We start from the raw sequence: 14,546 nt of genomic DNA on the forward strand, positions 1-14,546 counted from the left end.
TTCAAGATATATTTTGGAGATGCTGGTGGCGTCAGTGGTGAGGCCGATCTTCATTTGTGTAGCTTGAACAGCTGGCTGGTTAATGGACTATTTACTGTGTTGAGCAAGGAGTGGATTTTCAGGAGAGGATCCAAACTTCAATTTTGGACATACTAACTTTGAGATGTCAAATAAATAAGCAGTTGGCACATGAATCTAGAGCTCGGTAAAGAGGCCTGGACTAGTGAAATAATTAAATAGTCAAGAGTCACCTGATAAGATCACCTGGGGAGAGCTTGGAGAGAAGGTGAAAAGATGAGCCCTAAAGTGATACAGCATGTAAGGGGCACTGGAAGAAGAACCTGCAACAAAGTGGCAGAAAAGAATTGCCAGTGAAGTAGCTAGGGGATCAGTATTATAGTGCAGTGTTAAAAAACTGAGAGAAGAGGGTATTTAAAGAAGGAAAGAATATTCAACTATGTAGAATTCTGCTGAAGAAGATAACTGAAACAATTTTTTGGCTTTGGCATTCATTGGTGACTTTGATAAGAGTAGCATTTGAGGAGTGATGGTGGCGCCGTGGTTAAGAGCTCAGCTGCTAAGCAAAAGGTTGGCAGTTTGAATCCACCAGCTGCTCTTCGGAAACCTTATGGGGCAGTTCTACTCTGTCCTATAAGTTCACTATGAGTCGGCAATGGGTTTGGTTTTTCGTTTGGAGGTAGAAGGCAATTTATAGTGTGATAAAGAACTGGAGGCAAGGAAATGGAGACCTTATGTGTAGCAAAATTTTTTTTCAAGAAATGTGGCTATGAAGGGAATCAGAGAAATAGGGGGAGTGATTAAAGAGGAGTATGGGTTTTTATTGTTTTTAAGATGGAACTTTGTTGACAAGAATGATTCAAATAACTTAAATGCTCTAAATTCTTATTTTAAAAGTTTTTTTTTCTTTTTTTCGCAAAAAACTGTATTTTGCAGGACAGGTTCAGAAGCCTGATGTAGAATGCCATTAGAGCATGATAAACAAAGAACAGTTGAGCCAGGAGACCTTACTATTGATCAAAGCGCTAGTAATGATTCCCAGTGCCTGGTGTAAAATACCAACACAGTAATAGGGCTGCCATAAAAATAATAATAATAATATTAACTATCATTATTAACTTGTTGCTTCATTTCAGTGATGGGGTGGACTGTTGGATCTTTAACATACATTCTGTATATACAGTTCTGTTCTATTTGGTGAACTTAGAATCCGTCAGAATATTCTTATTAGACTTAGTTGGTGTAGGGAGATGTGGAGTGATACGTAAAGCATGAATACACTGTGATGTCAAGTTGAATATATTCCACAGGATGGAGTAGTATGTATTCAGGATACTACCTAAATATATACAGGGTGAGTTGATAAAAGAAAAAAGGATTCATTAAACGTTTATTAAATTGTTCCTAGGGAATTAATTTCTAGCTGGCTCCCCTTCCCCCAAACATTACTATATTTGTTGGTTTAAAGCTATTTACATTCATGTTTTTTAATAAAGGAGTTTTATTTTAAAGTTTTTAAATTTGTGTCTAAAATCTACATTTCAAACAAAAGTCAGCTATGTAATTTGTACCATGTGTTTGAGACAATAGCACAACTTTGGAGCAGGATACTTAAATTTCAGGATCAAATTTTAAATTTCCATTTACCACTGTTTATACACAGGATAATATTTAAGGATATTTTATTGTTTTAGTTGACAGTTTGCAGCGCACATTAGATTGTGTTTTAGGTGAAAGTTTACAGAGCAAATTAGTTTCTCATTCAATAAATTGTACACAAAGTGTTCCATGACATGGGTTGCGGTCCCCATGTTGTGTCAGCGCTCTCCCCGTTTCTGCTCTGGGCTCCCTGTTTCATCTGGTTTTCTTATCCCTCCCTGCCCTCTCATCCTTACTTTTAGGCAAATGTTGCCATTTTGGTCCTGTATAATTGTCTGTTTTATGGAGCACGTTCTTTTTGGGTGTTACTGTTTATTTTGTAGGCCTCTCTATTGCTTGGCTGGAAGGTGGTTTCCAGCAATGGCTGCAGTTCCAAGTCAGTGGGATGTTTTAGGGGTATAGTCTCAGAGGTTCCTCCAGCATCTTATCAGGCCAGTAAGTCTGGCCTTTTTTTATGAATTTGATTTTTTGTTCTACATTTTTCTCCTGCTGTGTCCTGGGGACCCTGTATTGTGATTCTGGTCAGAACAGTAGGTAGTGGTAGCCGGGCACCATCTAGGTCTTCAGATCTCGGGGTCATGTAAGCTGTGGTGCATGTAATCAGAGTCCTTTTTAAAACAAGTGTCTTGATAACATCTTTAAATTTTTGAGAACTATATTTGTGAGAAATATTTGTTAGCATTGACGGTCCTTTACGGCCTTCACCTTTTCAGGTTTAATGAACTAGAACCTCCGTAGATAACTAACTGTATGTCTATCAGCAAGTCTTAGGATTTCCATTCCTGGAAATACTACCTCTCTCTTAGCTTTTTCATTTCCCCTACTACATTGCCAATAAAAATAAAAAGTTGCTATTTTGAAATGCCATGCCTCCTTTCCCTTGAATCAAATCTTATTAACACTTGGTCATCTTACCTCTTTCCCCACATGCCTAAAATTTCAGAAGAAAACTGTTGTTCACTGTAAAATGTTACGGTTTGCATGACATTTGCATTAGCCTTTCATTAGTGAGTCTGTTAGGAACTCATCCATTTTGGTATGACATCTGCTTACCTGTTATTATCCTTTTACTTTGATCAACTCTTTAGGACCAATTTTAGTATCAAAAATTTGAGATTCTTAGTTACTGTTTTTTTATTAGCCAGTGAAAATCATGACAAATACCTTACATGTTTTTTTTACACTTTAAACTGCCAAGATTTATTTTCTTCTGAAAATATCAATAGTTAAAAAATAACCTGTCAGTGAAGAGGCTTATTTTAAATGAAATAAATCATCTGCTGTGATATATTTAGATTGTTATTTTGGTGGTATGGATTAAAGCATACATATATTTGAGCAGTTAGGTAACTAGACAGTATTGCTGGTCCTTATGATGAGTGAGTAAGAAAGACTATTTTATCAATTAACGTATTTACTCTGAAGTTTACAAGGTGTTAGGTTAAAAATATTAGAATTTCATGTAATGATCCCTATAAACATTAGCCGAGGTTATGCTTGGCAAATAAAACCAGGATTTTGATGGTCCTTGTTGTAATACAAGAGCTCTGGTGGCCCCGTGTTTAAAGAGCTCAGCTGATAGCCAAAAGGCTCACAGTTCAAATCCACCAGCTGCTCCTTAGAAACCCTATGAGGCAGTTGTACTCTGACTTGTAGGGCACTATGAGTTGGAATTGACTTGAAGGCAGTGGGTTTGGGTTTGTTTTTTTTTTTTAATTCTAATACAAAAGAGCCCTGGTGATGCAACAGTGCATTCACCTGCTAACTGAAAGGTTGGCGGTTCTAACCTACCCAGCAGCCCTCTAATCTTCTGTAAAGATTACAGCCTAGAAAACCCTATGATGCAGATCTACTCTGTCACATGGCGTTACTATGAGTTGAAATCTAGTTGACAGTACCTACTAACCAATCATTCTAATACAAGGAGTCTCTGGCTGGGCATAAATGGTTAAGCATTTGACTACTAACGGAAAAGTTGCAGTTTGAACTCACTAAGAGGCACCTTGAAAGAAAGGCCTGGCAATCTGCTTCCAAAAGGCCACAGCCTTGAAGACCCTATGGAGTGCAATCTACTCTGTACACATGGGGTCACTGAACTGACTGGATAGCAATTGGTTTGGGTTTTGGGGGATTTTTTTTTTTTTTTGTAGTCTTAATACAGTTCAGGATTCCTAGTATTACACATGATTTAATGCTGAATGTGTTTATTTGCAAGTTCCAAGAATTTCAAAAGAGTAGCATTTTATTTATACCTTTAAAAGCATTTTATCAATGAATTGAATTTTTTTCATTTCATCCATGAATATTTTACTATGTATCTCTATAAGGATCTCTTTTTTCATAATAAAACCATAATACTATTATCACATTTAAAAAATTGAGGATAATTTATTAATATTATCAAACACCCAGTCAGTGTTCAAATTTCCTCTGTTGTCTCATAATTTTTTCTTTGTGGTTTGCCTGAATGAGGCTCATTCATTGTGATGGTTCATATTATCTCTTAAGTCTCTTTTATTCTACATCCTTCAATTTTTGCTTTCTGTTTGTTCTTCTGTACTTTGTTTTTCTTTTTTCTGTCTAACTGTGGGTTACTTGAACCATTTTTAGAGTTTTATTTTGATTAATCTGTAGTATTTTTTAGTGTATCTCTTTGTATAGATTTTTTTTTTAGTGGTTGTTCTAGGTTTTACTTTATGTATACATAACTTTACCACAGTCTACTGGTGTTGATGTTTTACCAGCTGGAGTGAAGTGCAGACACCTTACCACCCTTTAACTCTCTTTACCTTCCTGCATTTATAATATAATTGTCTTAAATAATTCCTCTACATACTTTGAAAATCACATCAGACAAAATTCTGCCTTGACCGTTCTTTTCTTTTAGCAATTCTAAGTGTTGTTTCACTTCCTTCTGGCTTCTGTGGTTTCAGATGAGAGATCAAGTTGGTGTTCCCCTATAAGTAATGTGTCATTTCTCTCTGGCTGCTCTCAAGATGTTTCTTTGTCTTTGGTTTTCAGAAGCTGACTTATGATGTGTCTTGGTATGGATTTCTTTGGGTTTATCCTGCTTGGGGTACTCACCTTCTTAAATCTGTATGTTTATGTCTTTATCTAAATTTGGGAATTTTCAGACATGTTTCTTTGAATACTTCTTCTGTCCCCTCCTCTCTGTCTTTTCCTCTGAAAGGCTGATGATATGAATGTTAGCTGTTTTGTTATTATCCCTCTGTTCACTTTTTTTTTTAGTCTATTTTCCCTCTGTTGTTCAGATTGGGTAAAAGATACTAATCCATGCTCAAATAAACTGGTTCTATCTTCCGTCATCTCTCTACTACTGAGCACATCCAACAAGCTTCCCCCCCCGCCCCATTGTATTTTTAAGTTGTAGAATTTTCATTTGGGTCTTTCTATTTCTTGCTGAGACTTTCTTTTTTTTAAACAAAAATTTGTTTCAAGTATGTTGTAATTTCTTGGTGAAGCATTTTTAAGATGGTTGCATTAAAATCCTTGTCAGATAATTGCAATATCTGATTCATCTCAGTGTTACCATCTGTTGATCGTCTTTTCTTCTTTAATTTGAGATTTTCTTGATTTTTGGCATGTCAGCTGATTTTTTTTATTGTATCCTAGACATTCTAAGTGTTATGAGATTGTATATCTTATTTAAAATCTTATGTTTTAGTGGGTGTCCTCTAATACCCTGACAGCACGTAAGGGTGGAAATCCAGGTGGGGCCATCAGTTTTTTCTGTGATATTTGGAAAGAGTAGGGATGTTATCGTCCAACATTCTTCTCTCTTGCTAGGGTGCATCTCTTCTGATTCTTTGGCTAAAGGGAGATGGCTTTTCTTGGGGTTTTTTTGTCTGTGCCTGTTGCTATTTCCAGTTCTCTGGCTTCTCCAGAACCCACTCTGGGATCTATTAGGTAAAAAGAAAGCCTGAGGACTCACTACCATATTATTTCTTTGGTCCTGTGATCCCTAACTTGTCTGTCTTCTCTCCATTTTTCAGAGTATTCTTATGTTTGTTTTATATATAATATCAAGGCTGTTTAGCCGCATTTGGCGAGAGGAATAGAGAGAAGCATGTCTACTCGTGGATTGAATTATTAAATGTGTATATTACTTTATTTAGTTTCAGTATGGAAGCCCTGGTGGTGCAGTGGTTAAGCCTTTGGCTGCTAACCAAAAGGTCAGCAGTTCGAATTTACCAGTCACTCCTTGGAAACCTTGTGTGGCAGTTCTACGCTGTCCTGTAGGGTTGCTTTTGAGTCAGAAATCAACTTGGTGGCAACGGTTTGGGGTTTTCAGAGTGATAGAGAAAACATTCTATAGATATTTCATTTTTGTTTTATTCACCTTACTTTAATGATGTTAATGCTGTACCGTATTGTTTTGGCTGTAGAAACCTGGTACAGTTGAATTAAAGCACAGCAGTTGTTTTTTGCAGTTTTAATATACTCTTTCCTGTTTCCTCTAGGGCTGGTGGACTAGGCCTCAATTTTGTTGGTGCTAATGTTGTTGTATTATTTGACCCTACCTGGAATCCAGCCAATGATCTTCAAGCCATTGACAGGTATAAAATTGACAAAATTTAAAGTGCACTGCAAATGCTTTTAGTCTCAAAGTACTCCTGAGATTTTTAGATTGCGTATAGTATGAATATGGTTAGAAGATAGGGGAAACCTTGTGAAAAACTTCTATTTAAGATAACCCTAAACATCTGAATCCAAATGGCAAAATATTAATGGAACTCATGGCAAAAGGCGGAAATTAAACAAAGCCAAGAGGAAAACAATCCATCAGGAAGGTATAAGAGTTGCTACACAGCAAAACAAGAACTCTTATGGGGAGAAATGGACAAATACACAATCGTAATCAGAAACTTAATATACTTCTGTCAGAAATCAGTTATGAACTAGGTAAAATAAGTATATAGATTATCTGAATAACAATTATCCAGCTTAATTTAATAAATGCATATGACTTTATGACAACAGAGAATAGCCAGTCTTTTCAAACGTTTGTAGAATATTTTTTTTTAATGAACATATATTCTAATTGGAAACCCTGGTGGCATAGTGATTAAGAGCTGCGTCTGCTAACTGAAGGGTTAGCAGTTCAAATCCACCAGGCACTCCTTCGAAACCCTGTGGCCAGTTCTGCTCTGTTCTATAGGGTTGCTATGAGTCGGAATCGACTCGATGGCAATGGGTTTTTTTTTTGTTCATATATATATATATATTAATAGAAATCACTGATTCCATGACTTTAATACAAAAAAAGTATTTTTGGAAAATAATAATGAACATTTAGCTGATAAAAATCTAGTCACATGGAAATTTTAAAAATAGTTTGCAACAACTTTTGAATTGAAGAAGAAATCAAAAGAGAACTTACTATTTAGAAATAAATAACAATGAAATCACTATGGATCAATATTTACATTCTGATGATAATTTAGTCTTAAATTCATTTCTTAGAAAATCTGAAAGACTGAAAGAAGGATATACTTTAGAAAACTAGGAAGATAAGATGAAATAAACCTAAAGAAAATAAAAAGAACTGTATAAAGATAAAAATATAAATTATTGAAATAAAAACTAAAGTGTAAACATAAAAAATTTTTTTTAGTTATTAGTTGAAAAAGACAGTAAAACGGACAAACTTTTGATAAGTCTAGTCTAAGGTAAAAAGTCAAATATACACAAAAGCTTAGACAGTAGAAAGTCCAGCTGACTACCACTATTATTTATTTACAATGTCTAACTTTTTCTATAGTTTTATACACATACATTTGAAAATTCAGGACGTTTTTCTAGAAGAATATAAATTATTTAGATTAACTGAAGATGAGGCAAAAAACAAAATAGACGAATAATTGTAGAAGAAGCTGAAAGGACGGTCAGTGAACTACCACTTAATAAAGAGGCCTCGATGTTTTGTTTTGTTTTGTTTTTAGTGAGAAACTTAATTTTCAGTGTCATAAAAGTTTATATTTCAGTGTTGTAGAAATAAGTGTCAAAAACATTTACTGAACACTTAATATTCACGAGGTGTCACGCCAGGTACTATGGACATTCAAAGGAAATCACGTGTGGATTTTGCCTGTATAGAAAATTAAATTACTCATACCGATTGCTTGATAGATACAATTTGGCTTATAATACACTGTGTTTACAAGAGCTCCTCAGTTACAGTATACACAATATTCTATTGGGTGCAGCCTTATATGAAGCAAATTAGCCCCTGTTCTTTAAGTGGCAGCAAAAATAAGGACAAAGGTAGAATAACAGCTATCATTTATTGGTTACTGTAAGTTAGTGCTTTCTTTCCGTGATTATCTCCTTTAATACTCAGCAATATCCTTATGCAGTAGATGCTATTATCGTACCTATTTTAGGTGTGTGGAAGCTGAGGCACAAAGCTTTACTAACTTGCTCAAGTTCACAAGGGCCAGGATCTAAATCCACACAGTCTGACCACAGGGCCTGTGCTTTTAACCAACCTTTCTCCACTGACAGCGTTCAAGGAAAATGGTCAAATTAAAACCAAAGGCGAATCTCCTCCAATTTTTTTTCTTATGGCATCTGGTGTAATTTTGTGCTTTTTCATCTAGACTATTGAGAACTAACATATTCATTAACTTACACACTGTTTAAGTTCTTTAACGCACGGTAGAAGATCCATCTCATAAATTTCTGCTTTATGGACCAAGAAATTAATAAAGCATAGGTCTAAAGAGACAACATATATAAAAATTTTGTCCATAAAGATTAAAAGATATGCATTCTAATGGAATCTCTGCCATTCACCAAACTGGGCAGAGCATACACCCAAAGGTCATTGACTTAGATCCATTTCTGGTTTTCTTTAGAGCCCAAGTGCATTGTGGGAGAGAAAGGGATCATGAGAACCGTGGAATCCAGGCTGCGGGATGGAAATGAGAATGTAGGTCATGTACGCCTGGCTGTGTCGTGTCACAGGTCCCCCATTCCCCTCTGCGGGTATGAGTAAAGATTTGTAGGACCCCAAGATGCCCTCTACTAAAAGCCCAAATATAACAACATAGAGCGACCTCATAAGATGAAAAAAAAAATTTTCCCCAAACTGTAGCATTTTCAGACATGTAGGCAGTATGGCATTGCCCATCTTCTCAGCAGCTGTGAGAGGCATTTAGGAACAGGTGACCTCACTCAGAGCACCCAGTAAAGCATCCACCTGGGAGAAGCTGCAGGGAATGAATGGACCCAGAGTTAACCAGCCTTGTGAGTCAGAGTAGAGTGTTAATTAGCTCTGTGGTCTGGGTCAAAACGCCTGGAGTACCAGTCCCGATGCCTGGGCCATCTCCCCGCAGACCTATGATTAACTGCTTCCCACCTTGCTTTTTGTTTTTTAACTTTGTAACAGTTTTATTTAGGTATAATTGGTGTATAATAAATGCACATATTTAAAATATAAAATTTGATACATTTTGACATATGTATTCACCTGTGAAACCATAACCACAATCAAAATAGTGACTATATCCATTATCCCCCAAATTTTCCTTGTGCCCCTTTGTAATCCATCCCCCCCCAAACTGCCCCTCATTCCCAAGCAACCACTCATCTGCTTTCTGTCACTGTACATTAATTTGAATTTCTGAGAATTTTATATAAATGGAATAATTTGGGTACACAACCCAATCGTAAGCTTAAGACAGCCATGAAAAAGGAAAACATGAATTTAGGAAAAGCTTTGGGACACTCGAAGGTGGTATTTATAACAAATGAAGTTGATATGTTTGTTTTTTCTATGTTACTTTTCTTCACACTAATTAGTCTTTTTACATGAATTTCTATTTTTGTGTTATCATTAAATAATTATAGCATACCTAAGCATAAAATGTTTTCTTTTAAAATTAATTAAAAATGTAATAATGTTTCATTTTTAAGCCCAAAAGCTACTCCTTGAACCCGAAGTTGTTTCACCTGATTTTTGTTTTGTTTTTCATCTTTTTGCAGAGCGTATAGAATTGGGCAGTGCAGGGATGTCAAAGTGCTTAGGCTGATATCCTTGGGCACTGTGGAAGAGATCATGTATTTACGACAGGTGTACAAGCAGGTAAATACATTTCCCTTACTGTAATTAAAAAGTAAATGTTTGTTTTTAAAAATTAGGGGAAAATTCATGTAAAAATAAAATTTTAAATTTTACTCTAACTATAATGTTGAACTTAATAAGATTATGAAATATATGCTAGAGTACATGATCATGTGAAAATACAGGTCTTGATTTAGTAGGTCTGGGGTGGGGCCCAAGAGTCTACATCCTTAACTGTCTCCCTGGTGTGCCCAGACTACTAGTCCACAGGCTCCAATTTGAGTAGCCAGGTCACAGCTCCCCAAACTGTGGGCCAAGACATAGTGGTATGCCTCAGATGGGTTACTAATGCACTGAGACATTGGTACCTACAGCCCCCTGGACCATAAGATCACCTAGACCAGCTTCCGGCCTTGAACAGCCTCCTCTGTTCACTCCAGGAGGCTGTTCATATGTTTCCATTTTCTACATGAGCCATGACATGAAAAAGATTGGGTCACACTGCCTTGTGATATCTAATGCAACCTTTTCGTGTTGAACATAATGGAACTGGGACCCAGAGATACCCCAATAAATGAAATTGTAGGAATAGAACTCAAGTGCACTTTGTGCTTTTAGTAGTTATCTAAAATTGCATTAACTTTTTTTATCCTTATTGAGTGTCAATTACTGCTCCATTTATACCTCTAAATAAGCAAAGTTTATTTATAACTGCTCACTTGAGAAAATCTGGTATGAGGTTCAAGTTTAATTATAAGTGTTAAATTTGAATTGTTCCCTATATATTCTGTTGGCATATCTATTTAAGAGCAAACATCTGCCACATGTGGTGGTAGTTAACCTAAGAATGATCCAATCTTAAATATATGCTGTTTGCTTAATTCTAAAAATAGAATTGTACACAGCAGTTTTTGTTGTTTTCTTAAAGCTTTTAGCTGTGTAAGAAACCTTTCATCCTTTTGTTCTCTGGTATAGGACAACCACAACAGTAGCGTCCCTGGATCGGGGGATGGTAACTGGAGAGGGGACCAGAGAAACTCTGTAGGGTGATGGAAGTCTTTTACAGATTGATCAGTGTGGCTCTTTAATGGCTGTTTGCATTTATCAAACCTCATCAAATTGTGCACTTAAGATCTGTGCATTTCACTGTATGTAAAGGTTATTTTAATGAAGAGAGAGAGCAGTGACAACCAAACGTGATTCATGGTCCCTAATTGGGTTCTGGATTGGAAAAAAAACAAACAAGTTTAAAGAATATTTTTTGGGTAATTGAGAAACTTTGAATAATGATAGTATGCAAGATAATAATAAAGTATCCATGTTAAAGGTTTGGAATATGGTAGTGGTATTGTGGTAAATGTAAGTGAATGTCCTTTTTTTCAGAAGATTCCTGCTGAGGTGTTCGGGATGAAGGGTCATAATATTTATTTTCAAAGACTTCAGGAAAACAGCGTGTGTGTGTGTGTGTGTGTGTGTAAAGAGAAACAGATAAGATAAAGGAAATGTGGCAAAATGTTGACAGTTTCTGAATTTTAAGGAAGAATATATAGTAATACTTTCAAATTTTTTATAGGTTTGAGGTTTTCCAAATAAAAAGTTGGAAAAATTTTCAAACAATTGAGCCATGAACTTAAAATCTGTATATTTTGTGGTACATAAATTGTAACTAAAAAAAGAGTACTGGAAACAGAGTGGGGACAATTGGTGACTATTTGGAAAAAAATAAAATGAGATCCCTACCTTACACCGCTCACAGAAATAACTTTCAGATGTATTAAAAAGCAAAACTTACTTGTAAAAATCATATAAGTGTCAGAAAAAAATATACTTCAAATCTTAGGTAGGAAAGGGTGCCCCAGAACGAAATAGAATGACAAAGCCTCCTAAGCAGATATTGTAAATTTGACTGCATTTTTTATGTGAAACTTCCACGTGTCTATATTAGTTTCCTAGGGCCGTCATAACAAAGTACCAAAGATAGGTGACTTAAAATGGCAGAAGTTTATTGTCTCACAGTTCTGGAGGCTACATACAAGTCCGAATACAGGATGTCAGCGGGGCCATGCTTTCCTGAAGGCTCTAGGGGAAGATCCTTTCTTATCTCTCTCAGCTGCTGGTAGGTAGCCCCAGGCATTCCTTGGCTTGCTGCCTCACCATAACTCTAATTTCTGCTTCCATTGTCACATGGCATTTTTTCCTGTGTATGTGTGTGTGTGTGTGTATGTGTATGTGTGAGTACGTGCGTGCATGCACACGTGCATATATGTCTCTTTTCCTCTCACAGAAGTATACCACTTACACCGGATTAGGACCACCCTACTCCAGTATGACCTCATGTTAACTGATAACATCTTCAAAGACCCTATTTCCGAACAAGGTTACCCTCACAGGTACAGGGGTTAGGACTTAAACATATCTTTTTGGAGGACACAATTCAACCCATAACAATGACAAAGAAACTATAAACTGGCTTAAAAGAGAAACTAGGAGAAACTATGTTCCGTATATATAATAAAGGATTAGCATCAGAATAAAGAACTCCCAGAAACAAACAAAAAGACTATGATTAGGCATTTCACTGAAGAAAAAATACAAATGGTCAACATACATATGAAAAGATGTTTAAACACACTTGTAATCTAGAAATACTAAATAAAACAAAGTCATTAGCTTTGCACATCAGTTTCATTACAGATTTTTTGTTTCTTGGTTTTGACCTCTCATGAGCATGAGAGATACTCATATACTATTGTTGAGAATACAACTTGGTACACTCATTTTAAAGGCTGATATAACAGCATGTTAAAATGTAAAACACGCAGTACCTTCTCCATACCCACCTGAGAGAAATACTCTCACATATGCATAGTGAAGGATGACAAGGATTATATTCAGCATTTTTGTTTTCATTAAGAAGAAAATAGTGTAAATGTCTGTGTATTCATGCCCATTCCAAAGAAAGGTGATCCAGCGGAATGCAGAAATTATCGAACAATGTCATTAATGTCACAGGCAAATAAAATGTTGCTGAAGATCATTCAAGCACAGTTGCAGCAGCCCATCCACAGGGAACTGCCAGAAATTCAAGCCGGGTTCAGAAGAGGACGTGAAAGGAAGGACACCATTGCATCAGCAGATGGATCCTGATTGAAAGCAGAGAATACAAGAAAGATGTTTGCCTGTGTTTTATTGACTGTGCAAAGGCATTCAGCTGTGTGAATCATACGAATTATGGATGACATCGCGAAGAATGGGAATTCCAGAACACTCAAATTGTGTTCGTGCAGAACCTGTACCTAGACCAAGAGAGTTGTTCGAACAGAACAAGGGGATACTGTGTGGTTTAAAATCAGGAAAGATGTGTGTTGGGGTTGTATCCTTTTGCCATACTGATTCAGTCTGTATGCTGAACAAATAATCTGAGAAACTGGACTACATGAAGAAAAACTCAATGATCAGAACTGGAGAAACCATGATATGCAGATGACAGCATTGCTCACTGAAAGCAAAGAAGACTTGAAGCTCTTATTGATGAAGATCAAAGACTGTATGGATTACACCTGAACATAAAAAAAACAAAAATTCTCACAACTGGACCAATAAGCAACATCATGATAAACGGAGAAAAGATTGAAGTTGTCAAGGATTTTATTTTACTTGGATCCACAATCAACAGCCATGGAGGCAACAGTCAGGAAATCAAATGACGTATTGCTTTGGGCAAATCTGCTGCAAAAGACTTCTTTAAAGTGTTAAAAGGCAAAAATGTCACCTTGAGGACTAAGGTGCACCTGACCTAATCAGTGGTATTTTCAGTTGCCTCCTATGCCTGTGAAAGCTAGTCAGTGAAGAAGGAAGAAGGAAGAATTGATACGTTTGAATATGGTGTTGATGGAGAGTCTTGAATATACCACGGACTGCCAGGAGAACAAACAAGTCTGTCTCGGAAGAAGTACAGCCAGAATGCTTCTTAGAAGTGAGGATTTCATCTCATGTACTTTGGGCGTGTTATCAGGAGTTATGTGTCCCTGGAGAAGGGACACATATGCTTGGTAAAGTAGAGGGTCAGCAGAAGAGAGGAAGACCCTCAAGGAGATGAATTGATACAGCGGCTGCAACAATGGGCTCAAACATAGCAACAATTGTGAGGATGGCACAGGACCAGGCAGTGTTTACTCTGTGTACATAGGGTCATAATGAGTCGTGACTGATTGGATGGCATCTAACAATAACATAATGATAACATAAATTTTCGTATGTCCGTATTATGTAGTACTCTGCAGCAACAACAACAAAAAAGATTATATTAATTGAAATACACTGATGTGGCAAGATTTTTAAGACATTTTCAACTGGGGAAAAAAGCAACTTGCAGAACAATATATAAAATATATCAACTGTGCTTATAATAAGTAAAACCATATCTATATGTATATATAAATACCTTTAACTGCATTGAAAAAGATCTAGAAGGATACGCCACAATATTTCAGCGCAGGTTTTCTCCGGAGAGCAGGCTGCTAAGAGAGGATCAGCACTGTGCAAGCGGGACTTAAAACTCGATGTGTGTTGTTTGCATCTGAGGCGATAGTGCATTCAGATGTTTCATATTTTTCAAAAATAAAAATACTGTTATGCAGCAAATGGATTCCTTCAGATTGGGAGCGTTACAGGAAGTCTGAATTTGGTATTTATATATATATGCCAAAACCAAACCTGTTGCCTTCAAGTTGATTCTGACTCATAGCAGCCCTATAGGACAGAGTAGAACTGCCCCACAGGT

The 14,546-nt window shown here is 36.4% G+C and overlaps 1 protein-coding gene across 4 annotated transcripts in view; it reads left to right on the forward strand.

Annotated features, from left to right (window-relative positions):
* The window catches only part of ERCC6L2 (ERCC excision repair 6 like 2), a 142,659-nt gene that overhangs the window by 57,119 nt on the left and 70,994 nt on the right, over window positions 1–14,546 (forward strand). For all 4 annotated transcript variants that reach the window (XM_049894851.1, XM_049894848.1, XM_049894852.1 and 1 more), the window contains 2 exons: window positions 6,159–6,254; window positions 9,685–9,784. In XM_049894851.1, the coding sequence (XP_049750808.1) occupies window positions 6,159–6,254; window positions 9,685–9,784 (196 nt within the window). The remainder of the gene's footprint in view (window positions 1–6,158; window positions 6,255–9,684; window positions 9,785–14,546) is intronic.

The sequence above is a fragment of the Elephas maximus genome, chromosome 9, assembly GCF_024166365.1.
Source record: "Elephas maximus indicus isolate mEleMax1 chromosome 9, mEleMax1 primary haplotype, whole genome shotgun sequence".
Taxonomy (NCBI): Eukaryota; Metazoa; Chordata; class Mammalia; order Proboscidea; family Elephantidae; genus Elephas; species Elephas maximus.